Below are 16,589 nucleotides of genomic sequence, written 5' to 3' on the forward strand. Positions count from 1 at the left end.
CCCCAAATCCGATGTTAGGTGAGTTTCAGTTGGACCATGTAGCTATTTCTCAAGAAAGTATTAAGGAAATTATGAATGTTAAAGTAATAAGAAGTGGGGAGTTTGACTCCGATCATTACCTCTCTAAAATTAAGCTAAAGCTTCTACCTCGCAGGAATCAAAGAAGGCCGAGAAAATTAATGAAATACAACATAGATAGGCTCAACATTACACAAGCAACTATAGAAAACTTTCAGGAAGAAATTAAAATAACTCAGCATGGCAAATGGCCAGAATTATCTAAACAGATTAATAGTGCAGCGAAGAAAGTATTTGGATCAGTTAAAACTAAAAAGAAAGTATGGTGGAATAACGTATGTGAGGAAGCACTTATGGAAAGAGTGAAAAAGTGGAAAAAATGGAAATGTTCCGGAAAGAATGAACACTATGAGCTATTTAAACAACAAAGAAAGGAAACAACAAGAATAATAAGGCAGGTTAAAAGATCTTTTGAAAAATCGCAGCTAGTAGAAATGGAGAATAATTTTGTAAAAAATAACTCCCGAAATTTCTATCAGACCTTTAAGAATAACCTGAAAAGTTATCAATCCCGGAGCATTTGCTTCAGAGATGCAAATGGTAATATTGGCCTTAACAATGCCGAGAATTGTGAGATTCTGGCAAAACACTTCGAACACCTGCTGAACTGACCTGAGCCAAATCATAAATTAGAATTTTCAGAAATTCAGGAAAATCTAGAAGCTGATTCACCTCCAACAGCGGAAGAAATAAAGGAAGCAATAAAAAATCTTAAAAATAACAAAGCTAGTGGGGAAGACTCCATAACAGCTGAACTTTTAAAATGGGCTGAACCAAAAATTATAGAAGATCTACAAATAATCTTTGAAGAAATTTGGGAAACAGAAAAGATCCCAGAGGATTGGAAAGTGGCTCTAATACACCCATTACACAAGAAGGGTAACAAGCAGGATGTCAACAACTACAGAGGTATATCTCTCTTGCCAGTTGCTTACAAGATATTCTCAAGAATACTACTAAATAGAGTAAAATCGACACTGGACAGTCAATTGGGTGAATATCAAGGTGGATTTAGAGAAGGAAGATCTTGCTCCGAACAGATTTTCAACCTGAAATCTATAATTCGACACAGATTAATAAACTCCAAAGACATAGTTGTAACATTTATTGACTTTAAAAAAGCCTTTGACTCTGTTGATAGGGAAACCCTAGATAAAGTAATCCATGAATTTGGAGTTAAAACTAAATTGGCAAACCTAATTCGTAAAACACTTACAGACACTATCTCGAAAGTAAAATTTATGGGTGAAGTATCTCGACCTTTCAAAATAAATACAGGTGTCAGGCAGGGCGATGGTCTATCTCCACTCCTTTTCAATTGTGTCATGGAGAAAATTGTAAGAATTTGGAATGAAAAACTGAAAGAATCTAAAATATTGCCACTCATGCTGGGGAAGAAGAGCAAAGGTGTTGCAATAAATTGCCTAGCATTTGCAGATGACTTTGCCATACTTTCAGAAAGCCTTACAGATGCAGCAATGCAAGTCAATCTCCTTGAAAAGACAGCCAACATGACAGGCTTGAGAATCTCTGCCGAGAAAACAAAATTTTTGACGAATATAAAAAGTGCCCCAAAGTTTTTAGCAACGGATATTGGTCGAATAGAAAAGGTAAAGAAATTCAAATATTTGGGTGAGACAATTCAAGAAAATGGTTTAGAAAAATCTGCTATAGAGGAGAGGATACAAAAGATGGAAAGAGCATACGGTATAACTAAGAATACTTACAACAAAAAGTGCTTATCAAGGAAACTTAAAATAAAGCACTACAACACAGTAGTGAAACCAGAATGCCTTTATGCCAGCGAATGTCTAGCACTGAACTACAAGCTTGATAAATTAGAAATATTAGAAAGAAGAATTATAAGGAAAATATTAGGTCCTCCAAGAATTGCAGAGTTTTGGAAATTAAGAAGTAACAATGAAATTTACCAGAACATAGAAAACATATCAGAAACAATAAGAAAAAGGAGATTGCTATTTCTTGGACACATTTACAGAATGGATGACAATAGACTAACTAAACGAATCTTCAAGTACCTTTGGGAAAAGAAATCAACTACCACCTGGATTTAAGAAGTCAAGAAAGACCTGGAAAGGAACAACATACGAGAAGAAGAATTATTGGAAAGAAAGATTTTTAGGAAGAAAGTCTTACAAATGGAAGGATTCCAAGGGAGGAAGGAAAAGAAAACAGGCACAAAGTGGACTGAAGACAGGAAAAAGAAACACAGTGAAACAATGAAAGAATACTGGAAGAAAAGGAAAGAACTAAGGAGGAACAATTGAAATTGTAACGTGGTCCTTAGAAGGCCGGAACGCAAGAAGAAGAAGAAGAAGAAGAAGAAGAAGAAGAAAATAGGCTTAAATAGCAATTCTAGACCAGGTCATACTGCTGCTACTACTACTACTACTACTACTACTACTACTACTACTACTACTACTACTACTATGTGAGCCTTTGCTGTAAGTGTGCATACAGCTCATTCAAAACAGCGCGTCAGAGTAGGGATCGAGTAACTGGAATACCATGATGAACCAGTGTGTTACGTACCTGCAGTATCAGAAAATGTATGAACCAGAGGAAAATGAAAATGAAAACCTACAACCTGTTTTCCAGTCATTGGCTGGGTCAGGGATGTAGTAAATGAAGCGTATATATAGGCTGTTAGTACGATGGGGTCGCCACTCCCAGTGATACATTAATGACTGATAGATGCTATGAAATGAGAATGGAGAGTGTTGCTGGAGTGAAAGATGACAGGGAAAACCGGAGTACCCGGAGAAAAACATGTCTCGCAAGAAGCCTTACCTCTGATTGCACTTCTTTACTCAGTTTCCGATATTTAGAAGCAATTTTGCAGTGCTAAAAAATATATGCTTTATTCTTGAGTTTACGTATTCATGTGTTCATTTTAGATGTTTGTGTATACAGTTGTGAAGAATAATATCATTTATATGTATAAGAAAACTTAGGTCCAATAATACTGCCTTGAGGAATTCCCCTCTTAATTATTACAGGGTCAGATAAAGCTTGGCCTACTCTAATTATCTGATATCTATTTTCTAGAAATATAACAACCCATTCAGTCACTTTCTTGTCTAGTCCAGTTGTACTCATGTACAAATGCTTTAGACAGGTCAGTCGCGGTTAAGTCCATTTGATCTCTTGAATCCAAGGTATCTGCTATATCTTGCTGGAATCCTACAAGTTGAGCTTCAGTGGAATAACCTTTCCTAAAACCGAACTGCCTTCTGTCGAACCACTTATTAATTTTGCAAACATGTCTAATATATTTAGAAAGAATGCCTTCCCAAAGCTTACATGCAATGCATGTCAAACTTACTGGCCTGTAATTTTCAGCTTTATGTCTATCACCCTTTCCTTCATACACAGGGGCTACTATAGCAACTCTCCATTCATTTGGTATAGCTCCTTCAAGCAAAGAATAATCAGATAAGTACTGTACTTCAGATATTGTACTATATCCCAACCCATTGTCTTTAGGATATCCCCAGAAATCTTATCAATTCCAGCTGTTTTTCTAGTTTTCAACTTTTGTATCTTACTGTAAAAAACATTGTTATGATATGTCAATTTTAATACTTCTTTAGCATTAGTCTGCTCCTCTATCTGGACATTATCCTTGTAACCAACAATCTTTACATACTGCTGACTGAATACTTCTGTCTTTTGAAGATCCTCACATACACACTTCCCTTGTTCAATCAATCAATCAATCAATCAATCACTACTGATCTGCATTTAGGGCATTCGCCCAGGTGGCGGATTCCCTATCTGTTTTTCTCCTAGCCTTTTCTTAAATGAGCGCAAAGAAATTGGAAAATTATTGAACATTTCCCTTGGTAAGTTATTCCAATCCCTAACTCCCCTCCCTATAAACGAATATTTGCCCCAATTTGTCCTCTTGAATTCCAACTTTATCTTCATAATGTGATTTCCTACTTTTAAAGACACCACTCAAACTTATTCGTCTACTGATGTCCTCCCATGCCATCTCTCCTCTGACAGCTCGGAACATACCATTTAATCAAGCAGCTCGTCTCCTTTCTCCCAAATCTTCCCAGCCCAAAACCTGCAACATTTTTGTAACGCTACTCTTTTGTCGGAAATCACCCAGAACAAATCGAGTTGCTTTTCTTTGGATTTTTTCCAGTTCTTGAATCAAGTAATCCTGGTGAGGGTCCCATACACTGGAACCATACTGTAGCTGGGGTCTTACCAGATACTTATATGGCCTCTCCTTTACATCCTTACTACAACCCCTAAATACCCTCATAACCATGTGCAGAGATCTGTACCCTTTATTAACAATCATATTTATGTGATTACCCCAATGAAGGTCTTTTCTTATATTAACACCTAGGTACTTACAATGATCCCCAAAAGGAACTTTCACCCCATCAACGCAGTAATTAAAACTGAGAGGATTTTTCCTATTTGTGAAACTCACAACCTGACTTTTAACCCCATTTATCATCATACCATTGTCCACTGCCCATCTCTCAACACTATCGAGGTCACCCTGCAGCCGCTCACAATCTTGTAACTTATTTATCACTCTATAGTGAATAACATCGTCTGCAAACAGCCTTATCTCTGATTCCACTTCTTTACACATACCATTGATATATATAAGAAAACATAAAGGTCCAATAATACTGCCTTCAGGAATTCCCCTCTTAATTATTGCAGGGTCAGATAAAGCTTTGCCTACTCTAATTCTCTGAGTTCTATTTTCTAGAAATGTAGCAACCTATTCAGTCACTTTTTTTTCTAGTCCAATTGCAGTCATTTTTGCCAGTAGTCTTCCCTGATCTACCCTATCAAATGCCTTAGATAGGTCAATCGCAATACAGTCCATTTGGCCTCCTGAATCCAGGATATCTGTTATATCTTGCTGAAATCCTACAAGCTGAGCTTCAGTCGAATAACCTTTCCTAAACCCAAACTGCCTTCTGTCAAACCAGTTATTAATTTTGCAAACATGTCTAATATAATCAGAAAGAATGCTTTCCCAAAGCTTACATACAATGCATGTCAAACTGACTGGCCTGTAATTTTCAGCTTTATGTCTATCACCCTTTCTTTTATACACAGGGGCTACTGTAGCAACTCTCCATTCATTTGGTGTAGCTCCTTCAACCAAACAATAATCAAATAAGTATTTCAGATATGGTACTGTATCCCAACCGATTGCCTTTAGTATATTCCCAGAAATCTTATGAATTCCAGCTGCTTTTCTAGTTTTAAACTTTTGTATCTTACTGTAAATGTCATTGTTATCACAGGTATAATTTAATACTTCTTTAGTGTTACATCCCCTATCTGGACATTATCCTTGTAACCAACAATCTTTACATATTGCTGACTGAATACTTCTGCCTTTTGAAGATCCTTGCATACACACTTCCCTTGTTCATTAATGATTCCTGGAATGTCCTTCTTGGAACCTGTTTCTGCCTTAAAGTACCTATACATACTCTTCCATTTTTCACTAAAATTTGTATGACCACCAATTATGCTTGCCATCATGTTATCTTTAGCTGACTTCTTTGCTAGATTCAATTTCCTAGTAAGTTCCTTCAATTTCTCCTTACTTCCACACTCATTTCTAACTATATTTCTTTCCAATCTGCACCTCCTTCTTAGTCTCTTTATTTCTCTATTATAATAGGATGGGTCTTTACCTTTTGTTACCACCTTTAAAGGTACAAACCTATTTTCACATTCCTCAACAGTTGCTTTAAACCCATCCAAAAGTCCGTTTACATTTTTATTTACCATTTTCCACCGATCATAGTTACTTTTCAAAAACTGCCTGTGCCTGTTTCATCAGCTATATGGTACTGCCTAATAGTCCTACTCTTAAGGCTTTCCATTCTATCACATTTATTTTTAACTACGACAAAAGCAGCTTCATGATCAGTAATACCATCTATTGTTTTGGTTTCTCTATAGAGCTCATTTGGTTTTACCAGCACCACATCCAGGATATTTTTCCCTCTGGTTGGTTCCATCACGCTCTGAATCAGCTGTCCTTCCCATATTAGCTTATTTGCCATTTGTTGGTCATGCTTCCTGTCGTTCGCATTTCCTTGCCAATTGACATCTGGTAAATTCAGATCTCCTGCTACAATCACATTCCTTTTCATGTCATTTCCCACATAGCTAATTATCAAATAATTCTGAATCTGTGTCAGCGCTACCCTTTCCCGGTCTGTACACCCCAAAGATATCAATTTGCCTATTACCTTTAGAAATGATTCTTACACCTGGAATTTCATGTTTGTCATCTTTAACTTTTTCGTAGCTTACAAATTCTTCTTTGACCAGAATGAGTTCTCCCCCTCCCACCATTCCTATCCTATCTCTATGATACACACTCCAATTCCGTGAGAAAATTTCTGCATCCATTATATCATTTCTCAGCCATAATTCAACTCCTATTACAATATCTGGTAAATATAAATCTATTAAATTACTTAATTCTATTTCTTTCTTTACAATACTTCTACAGTTCAACACTAACATTTTTATGTCATCCATACTTGACTTCCAGATCTCTGTACTCTTATCACTGCTCCCTGGACCACCTCATTTCCCTGAATGTACCTTCCTGTTACCCTTCCAAACAAATTTCCTAATTTATACGTGCCACTGCAGTTTAAGTAAGGTCATATGAGTGCAGATCCCTATCTCCTACGCACTCATTAGGATCTAGAAATTTCACTCCCAGTTTCTCACATACCCACTCCATAGTCTCATTTAAATCCCCAATCACCCTCCAGTCAGTATCCCTCCTAGACAGTATTCCACTGATAATCTCCGCTTCCTTGAACTTCACCCATGTTGTATTTACCAGATCCCACACATCTCCAACTATGTTGGTACTTATACCAGCCAAGGCCCCACACCGCTGGCTGCGCAGTAGCGTGTGACTGGGGAAGACATGTCCATGCGCGTACCGCCATGTTGCGGGCGCTCCTCAGCTTGACGCGGAGACCGTATGGAATACGTGCTTTAACTTAAATTTCGCACACATGAAAAAACATCCACCCTACAAAATTAATGACAGCCTACACCGACTACCGTGTACACACGCAATAAATATACGTAGTATGAAGACTGTGGTAATATTAAAATATATTTCTGTATAAAAACTGAACAATCTACACAAATCCTTTGGATAGCCCATAGGTGGCGCACCAAAAAAAAAAACTTTAGCAGACAATAAGAAGACTGAAAAATGCACTAGCACTGCCTCGAAAATTATCACGTCGCTCACTTTAATACTGTATAAGAGTCATGTTTGTAACTAATTTGTTCGAACATTGTACGTATCGCAAGAAGGCCAGACTTAAAGGACGAGGATCACGTGACAATCTGTCTCTTGAGAAACCTAGACTCTACAATTTAGCTTTATTGAAAATAAAAAGACATGTCCAAAAAGCAGTCTACAACTTAAGTATGATTACATATCGTGAGATAAAAATTGCCTGTCTCTCAGCAGACTGTAAAACACATAAATATTTACAAACTCCTGCACCGATAACAATAATCTTCAATATCAACAAAAAAGGAAACCTGTGAAATAAAATCTTTCTATGAAAGGTACATAGCTTACGATTCCTCTCTGATAAGTCATTAGGCCTACAGCAAATTTTACTCAATTCTCTGAACACATTGTTTAAAAAGTACATGACTGCAGAAATCATTCTAAAACAATCAGATACATGGTTTATCATTTTCTGAATATGAAATGCCGGCTCTGCGGTGTAGGGGTAGCGTGTCTACTTCTTACTCGGAGGCTGCGGGTTCAATCCCCGGCCAGGTCAGATATTTGTACCTGAATCTGAGTGCTAGTTCAAGATCCGCTCAGCGTACGTGGTTACAATTGCGGAGCTATCTGACGGTGAGATAACGGCCGAAAGCATTCACCATGCTGACCACATGACACCTCGTAATCTGCAGGCCTTCAGGCTGAGCAGCGGTCCCTTGGTAGGCCATGGCCTTTCGGGCCTGTTGTGCCATTGGATTTGGTTTGGATATGAAATAACGTGACTGGATGAGCAGAAGTTATTATTGTGTGATTTGGATTTAGGTAAATGCTGCCTGACATTTGTTACACTAGTGGCAGTCTTCTATTGTGTATTTCTTAAAATGAAATGAATGTCTAGGGTTAATTTGAGTTTCTCTGCGTAGTTTAGGCTTAAGTTTTTTTTTTACCAATTTGCTTTACGTCGCACCGACACAGGTAGGTTATCGCGACGATGGAATAGGAAAGGCCTAGGAATGAGAAGCAAGAGCCCGTGGCCTTAATTAAAGTCAGCCCCAGCATTTGCCTGGTGTAAAAATGGGAAACCACGGAAAACCATCTTCAGGGCTGCCGACAGTGGGGTTCGAACCCACTATATCCCGGATGCAAGCTCACAGCTGCGCGGTCCTAACCGCACGGGCAACTCGACCGGTTAGGCTTAAGTAAGAATGGTATTATTTAAGATGTAAAACCCTCCTCATAATATTATCTTCTTGAATATTACTGCTTTTACAAACTCATTCTGAATTAACATTATCTGAGCACATAAAAATTGAAAGTGCGTTCTAATTTTTCCCTAATATGAGCACCATGACTTACACAAGAATGAAAATAGATGAAACTGAAAGTAAAGCACTTGCAAACAAAAATATTAATATCATAGTGGACAGTTATTTTGATTAGCGTTTCTTAATGCAGACTAGGATTGACAAGATTGTAATGAGCTTTATTTAGATTTTATATTGTCAGAACTTTCTGGAATAGCGTATTAACAATTGTATTCTTTTATTATAAAGCAAATGGGGAAAAAATGGAGAAATGAAGACACGATACTAATAAATAATTTTTCAGATAATTGATAATTTGAAGAAATATCTTACCCTAATATTAAAAGGTTTTATCAAGTTGTATTAATCATATCTTACGAATTCTAGGCCTAGGTTTATCAAATTTGTAATACCGCAACACAGTTTGTGTGAAAAAATGTGCAGCCTTTTTTACAACAGCTGTTTAGTTCTAAACAATTATCTCCGATATATTGGGAAAAGGCAAACAAAAAAGAAGCCTAAATATTCTAAATTTCATGTCCATACGTTCTCTGAATCAACCACCCTATAACCTGTTTAGTTCTCGATTAAGCCCTGTGGTAAATTAAAGTTATTTTATAACAGTTCTATTTCTACTCACATGTGAAAAGAAATACCAGATCCCTTCCGATAGCAACCTGTACAAATGAAGGCTACACACGAATTCACCCTCGTGAATATCTTTCCATTTTACAGGTAGGCCTAAGGCCTAACTTTAGGCCTAATATTGCCGAAGCTACCGTAATGTATCAGCTCCCACATTCCTTGAAAATATTTGACAATATATTATCACTCCGTCACATATAATACTAAAACAGATCCACTAACAGGCATGATTCATATCAAATCGAAAACATGCAAGGGTCTGTAAACATTACCACGGTCTAGCCATGATTCGAAGCTGAAGCGCCCGCAACATGGCGATGCGCGAAAGTGTTCAATATTCCGCATAGCATCAGCGCGCTCTGTGAGTCTAGATAAGTAATATTAAAGTCTTTGATACCAGCTTGCCTTACGTTGTTGGTACCATCGTGAAACACTACCACCTTCTCCTTCTCTTCTACTTTTCTCAACATCTGCCTCAACCTAATTCCTGGATAACACTCTACCCTGGTTCCCTTTCCTCCACACACTTTCCCCACATGGCTAACGATGGAATCTCCCATGACCAGAGCCTCAACCCTACCCACCTCATTTGATCCTCTCTCCTCCTGGACAGCCCTATCTTTCCTGATAGCTTTTCCTCCTTCCGATGACCCTGTCCTACCTGTCTTTTCCTATCCTCTACTCTACATTTCCCTTTCCTACCTCTTTCCCTCCTCCTACTTCCACACATCTCAGCAACAGTTTCCAGTTCCTTCCCTCTGTTGTTCTACCTGGAGTGACTCGTACCGATTTCTCAAAGACACCTGTCCTGAATTCTGATCCTGATCGGAGCCTTTAGCTAGCAATCTCCTTCCCCTTAGAACATTAGACCACCTGTCTTCTACAATTCCCCCCTTTCCTTCTCCTCCAACTTTTACACCTACTGTTACCTGTATATTGTTTGAGGGAGTCCTATCTTCCTTCCTGTCTTTTGTGAGAATCCTAATTATCTCCCTCAAACTCTCCAACTCCTCCCTCAAACCCCTCAATGCCTCGCCACACCTACAGTTCCTACACCTGCACTCCTTAGGTCATTCTCTATGGAAAAAATGAAAAGAAAGGGAAAAATAAAATAACTTATGGGCAAATAAAAATGAATGTAGGGAAATATTGTCTGGGATAGTTCTCAAAGATCACACGACAATAAGGTAATTAATATATGACTACACTACAATACTACTTAGTTGTACTCTATTTTTATTCTACAACACCCTAACAGGATAAAAACTGCTGCTAATTACTGAATACCGAAAGGAATACACAAGAATTACACAATTCTAAACTGCAGTTAAGCCTATCCTAATTACAATTACAATTAAACTACACTTACAACCACAGAGTTTTAGTAACAGAGTTTCAACGGATACCTCTAATATACTATACAAATATTTTACAATAATAAAATAGGCACGCTAAATCCTAATAAGATATTACTTAGGTTCGAATCCCACTATCGGCAGCCCTGAAGGTGGTTTTCCGTGGTTTCCCATTTTCACACCAGGCAAATGCTGGGGCTGTACCTTAATTAAGGCCACGGCCGCTTCCTCCCAACTCCTAGGCCTTTCCTATCCCATCGTCGCCATAAGACCTATCTGTGTCGGTGTGACGTAAAGCCCCTAGCCAAAAAAAAAAAAAAAAAAAAAAAAAAGATATTACTCATATACTACTGTACAGTACACTACAATCATTTTAAAGTACGTTGAGACATATCCTAATTACAATACCGGTACCGTATGTCACTACTAAGCACAAACAGAAATGAAAATTGCAAGTTTGAAATTTGCAAGAACTACTGTACTCAAAGATTACCAACAAAGCTAAATGCTTAGACACACACGCACTCTCTCTTAAACAATTTCAGTTGGTTTTAACTCCTTTATTACTACAATAATGGTAGAGCTCTCTCAACAGCCGACCGTTCACAAACGCATCCAACAATGGTCTATTTGTACGATGTCAATAGAGCTGCAGTAGGCCTATGCTATGAAGGCAGATGTACCTCATTACTTTGATGCATGTTTTCATTGCGCGGGTCATACAGATGAAAATGTTCACTAATTTGTGTGATATCATAGGAGGTGCAGTAAGGCTTGTACCCGTTTTAAAGCAGAATCGTTGTTTTTCTCTGACGAGTTACGTTGAGGAGTTTTTTTATGCAAAATGTAATTTTTTCATTTTCTTTGTCTCATACACAAGTAAATACGGCATGTAAAATTTTTGGTGTAAAAAACAGTGAAAAGTACTCTAAGTTTGGTCGCCATGTCAAAAATATAAATGTATAATTCGTCCCTGATTATTAATAATAATATTATATGTCAGAATTATACTTGAAGGTCTGGGGCTAAGTTACTCACATCAGTCCTTCCGCTAGCGGTTTCGTTCTCCGGGTCACTTGAATTGCTCTTGTGCTAAGACGACTTGCTACTTCAATATCAGCCTTCAGACTCATCAAATGAAAAATCACTTTCATCTACATCTATGGAGTCCAAAATCTATTGCTCACTGACATCTCTTCTTGCCATGTCGCAAAATAACTGTATAAAAAATAAAAATAAAAATAAAAGTCTCAAAACTTGCAACGCATGCTTGACTAACACAATTGCATCTCACAATGTGTAAGAAGCTAACATAGTGATAACGCAACTCTATTTGAGGATTCCCCTTTCAGCCAGACCTAAAAGTGTTTTACTGCCATCTTTTGAGTTTTTTTATTACTACTTGCGCCAATAACACTGGATCTCTGACCATTAAATATATATTCAATTCCGCTTGCAGGCAACCTGTTATGGGATTATTTAATATATTAAACTCTGCTCTCTGAGAGTTAGAAAACAACGAAAACGTTATGTGGATAAAATAATCCTTGTTAAGTAAAATGCTATAATTTGTTCTGAAACTAGACATATGCTATAAGTTCAATACCAAAATACCATTTTCCATTAACTCACAAAACTTCTACATCTGCAATTTTAAATGCTACATATCTCCTAAACGTGTTACATTTTATGTTTATGTTACACTTTGTAACAAGAATCACATAAAATTTCCTGAATTTTACCATTACGATGAATTTGAAGTTAGTTTTTCTCAATAACTTACAAAATGCAGATGTTGACTTTTGAAACTAGGCACGTCATGTCTTCATAAACTGTCATGTTCACTATCGGTGCTCTCTTCACCATTTGCAGTTCTTCTGGTAACTACTGTAGTATTGCCCCTGGTATCTAATGCAGTATTGTGCCATCCACTTGTAATTTTTCTTGTGGCTCTTTTTCCTTGGCATGTGCTTGTAGAAACTAGTTTCGGCTGCCAACACCTACAGGAGGCTAATATTGTGAAGATGTCCTGCGACTGGACCTCAGCTCTGATGGAAGCACATGAGTCTGATTATATTTTGTGAAGCGTTGTCAGTTTTGGACTTTAGAACAATGGGGCGGTCAGTGTTTCTTTTATATATGAGCCAATTCAGTCTTTGCTTCACAGAGGAACATGAAAGTATTAGTAGGACACGGGAAAAGGTAGTCACTTGTTTCCATTCTTGAAAGGGTGTTTATTTTGTGTAAGAAGGCAATAACACCCTGACCTTGTTGGTGACCTTTTGATCATCAGTGATGATGAAAATTAAAGATTTTTTTATTATTTTGGATTTCAATTGTCTATGTTTTTACTAATTGCTAATGCATAGAATATGAGAATGGAAAATGTTGTGATGTCAAAATTGTGAATTAGATTGATGTGTGGGGTTGGATTCAAGATAGGAGATGTTACGATTTTTATTTATTTTCTCCTTATATTTCCCATCATCTCATTTACTTTTAATCAGATGAGCAAGTTTAAGGGATTGGGGTTATCTCCATTTCATTCATTTGACCATTCCTCAAGCATTTCAATGTTCTATTCTAAGTCCAGTTGCTTTAGGCTTTACTTAAAATTTTTGAAGGATCCCCTTGTTGAGTATGGAATATACCGTACTTACATATTCCAAAAAATATCAACAGTTTCAAGCAAATTAAACAAGCAATTAAATACTTTCTTTGCTAAATGGCTGTTTTCATAACAATAAACCTAGTAGTAGTAGTAGTAGTAGTAGTAGTAGTAGTAGTACATGCATCAGCTTTGCAGTAGAGCTTGTGGTTCTAGAATTGGTCTCTGCAGCCATCTGAGAACCTATTATCAGATATATTGGTATAATTTATAGACGGTTCTTATGCTTGCCAGCAAGAGAATGATCATGATGCATATTTGTTGATGTTTATGTATGTATAAAATACTTTATCTAGTACCTCTTAGGTCATTATGTCCATATTTCAGATGAGAAATTGAGTAAATTTTTGACTATTAATTTAAACTATATCTCAATATTTTAGAACCATGCATGGTTTGTTGGGGTCGACTGGAACAGACTTCGAGACAGCCTTGCTCCTTACGTTCCAGAAGTTAGCAGTCCTACTGATACATCCAACTTTGATGTTGATGATACTGACATCCGAACTTCTGATGCTGTTCCTCCTACAAGCAATGCAATTTTTACTGCTCTGCACTTGCCCTTTGTTGGTTTTACATTCACCCAGGGGTGGTAAGTGTAACTTCTGATATTGTCTGTATTAATCTTGGAATGTTCTTAAAAGATTTTTTTCATTTTCTGCAAAATATTTTTAATACATGATATATATATAGGTCAGAAGCTAGTGAATAAATGACCTACATATTGGAAAATTGTATGTACTGTGCATACACAAATAATTCCTGCATTCTAATTTTAGGAAGAGAAATTTTGAGAGAAAAGGAGATCTTTCTGTTTTTGTAAATATTTACATTGAAAACTGTAAATACTACAGTATCCTAAATTATTTAAAAAATTATGAAATTACTTGTCATGTCGTAATCTTCAAAATATACTGATGTATGGTCTACATTACCAGTTTACAAGACTTAATAAGAATTTGTCGGGTCCTAACGGATAGCAAATGTATGAAAGTTCACAATCTTCTCTTCATAATTGGCTGCGATACACTGCACATTGCTAGTTTTCCTTGAAAACTCAAGTTATCTTGTACAAGGACACGTGTAGGCCATCCATGGATAGTCTTGAAATCTGTACTTTTTAACTTTGTTGCTGTTGCTATAGCTTTCAGTAGACACATGTCTGTCATGACTACACATCCAAAAACTCTCTTTTTCAGTCACACATTCGCATACGTTTGTTTTCGATCACTAGAAACTTTGCCTTTTGTCTGCGAATTGCCTGGCATTTTATCATTTGTCTGTTCAAGACAAGCTTTGTTTATTTCTGTTGATGAACTGCAACTCCTGTCCATATATGATACAATATGTATGTGGCATGCTTCTCACTTGTAGCAGGAATAGAGTTGCCAACGGAATTGACAGAGAAATACTGACTTTTGAGATTTCTGTATATCAGGGGCAGTGCACCAACCTTGGCACATATAATACTCACACCACAACTTTTCTGCACAAATTTAAAAAAAGAAAAAGGAAAAAAAAAATAATAATGCAAGAATGCACACTAGATGAGTTCTAAATTTAAAGCCTATGAGTGGCATAATACAGATTAACCCACTCGACTCATTTGACGTCATAGATCATGATTATAATGCCAGCCAGGCTTACTTATACCTAAGTTTGAAAGTCAAAATAACAAAGTTAGGCAAAGACATTGATTTCCTTAAACAATTATTCATGTCTTGCCTGAACTGTAATGATTTTGACTGATGATGGTCTCTAATAAGACAGAAACTAGTTTCAAATATATGTAAATTTTTTAGGTTACGATAAATAGTATTGAATAGGTGAAAACCTTATAGCTCATGTTTTACATTTTCGTTTGACTTGATGTTCATGCGAGTGTTGGCTAGGCCTTCAACTCATATGAGACATTCATGCGCCGCGCCGAGTCTTATATACTAGCTCTTATGTTGACCATTCTTGGGAGGGTTTCCCTTTTGTGAACTTCTATGAATAGAACAGGAATATGGCTGGTTTACAGCTTTCTTTCTAAGAACGTGTACCATAATTTATTGCCCAATTGTAGCCACTGAAAGCACAAACATTTCATCGGGTGTCACTCTCCTAGCTATAGCTCCTTGCATAGTAAAGGCCATTGACAGCATTGTTATAGCTAAGTTAATTGAGGGTATTTTATGCAGCGATTCAGAGGACAGTGATGGCAATTGTGATCATTCTGAAAAAGAAATTTTCAGTTCATCTGATATGAATGACTGAAATCGTACCTAAGGCCTTGGGTTCAAACGCAAGACATAATGACTAAGTTTGGTTTAGTAATCACTTTACAAGCTGTCTGGGATTGTCAGGAGAGTTGAGAGACAAATATTTAGATAATTCTGTTTTGGAGTTGTCTGTATTTTTGGAGTGTATGGACCTGTTGTTTTTCCACATTGCATGGGAAATAAATGTTTATGCATACCTGCCAACTTTCCCGATTTAGGCAGGAGACTCTCGATTTTCGATAGCTTTTCCCACCTCCTGATTATTCTATTATTTCTCCTGATTTTAGCTTATTTTTTGGTGAACTTTCAAACATCTGTTTTCAAATCCCGCCATTTCGACTTTTTACGCCAGTGACACATTTGCAGCTTTCAAATGAAATACCGACTTTTATTGATATGAGAAGTGCGCGTGGATGTGCATTGTTTATTGAAACCTGTATATCTTGATGCGTAGGCCTATATCGATTGTAAATCTCTCGTTCTCGTGTGCTATGTTCGTGTTCGTTCACATCAGTCTAGTCGATTCTAGAGACTTAGTCGCTAGATTTGGAGTCTATTTTAGTAATTTATTGACAGAATTTCAAAGATAGCGAGTAGTGACTTTTCTAGAGATTTTAGGAGCCATTTGGAGACAATTCTTGCAAATTTTATTTTATTACTTGATAAAGATAGCATTGCGCTTCTCATAATCGCGCGGGCGCGTGATGCAGTATATTAATGTATGCATTTGCTAACTAATGGTATCTAAGCGCATGACTGATTCACACGTGGAACATGAGTTCATACTATTTTTGGAAGGCTTATCAGAGACCGATCATCTCACTCACATACTTCCTGTGAGAGAGTAGAGATGTGTCATTTTTAGCCTTGTAACCCCATATAGCAACAGTCCGGTTTTGAGATAAGTGTTATAATATGTACCATAGTACTCCTGTATTGTGCAAGATACGTAGAATAAGCAGTTTTGACCAA

The 16,589-nt window shown here is 37.0% G+C and overlaps 1 protein-coding gene across 8 annotated transcripts in view; it reads left to right on the plus strand.

The window, feature by feature from the left end:
• Nucleotides 1-16,589, plus strand: part of gek (serine/threonine-protein kinase gek) — a 736,940-nt gene that overhangs the window by 167,559 nt on the left and 552,792 nt on the right. For all 8 annotated transcript variants that reach the window (XM_067151353.2, XM_067151356.2, XM_067151355.2 and 5 more), the window contains one exon: nucleotides 13,737-13,945. In XM_067151353.2, coding sequence (XP_067007454.2) covers nucleotides 13,737-13,945 — 209 coding nt within the window. The remainder of the gene's footprint in view (nucleotides 1-13,736; nucleotides 13,946-16,589) is intronic.

The sequence above is a fragment of the Anabrus simplex genome, chromosome 7, assembly GCF_040414725.1.
Source record: "Anabrus simplex isolate iqAnaSimp1 chromosome 7, ASM4041472v1, whole genome shotgun sequence".
Classification (NCBI taxonomy): Eukaryota; Metazoa; Arthropoda; class Insecta; order Orthoptera; family Tettigoniidae; genus Anabrus; species Anabrus simplex.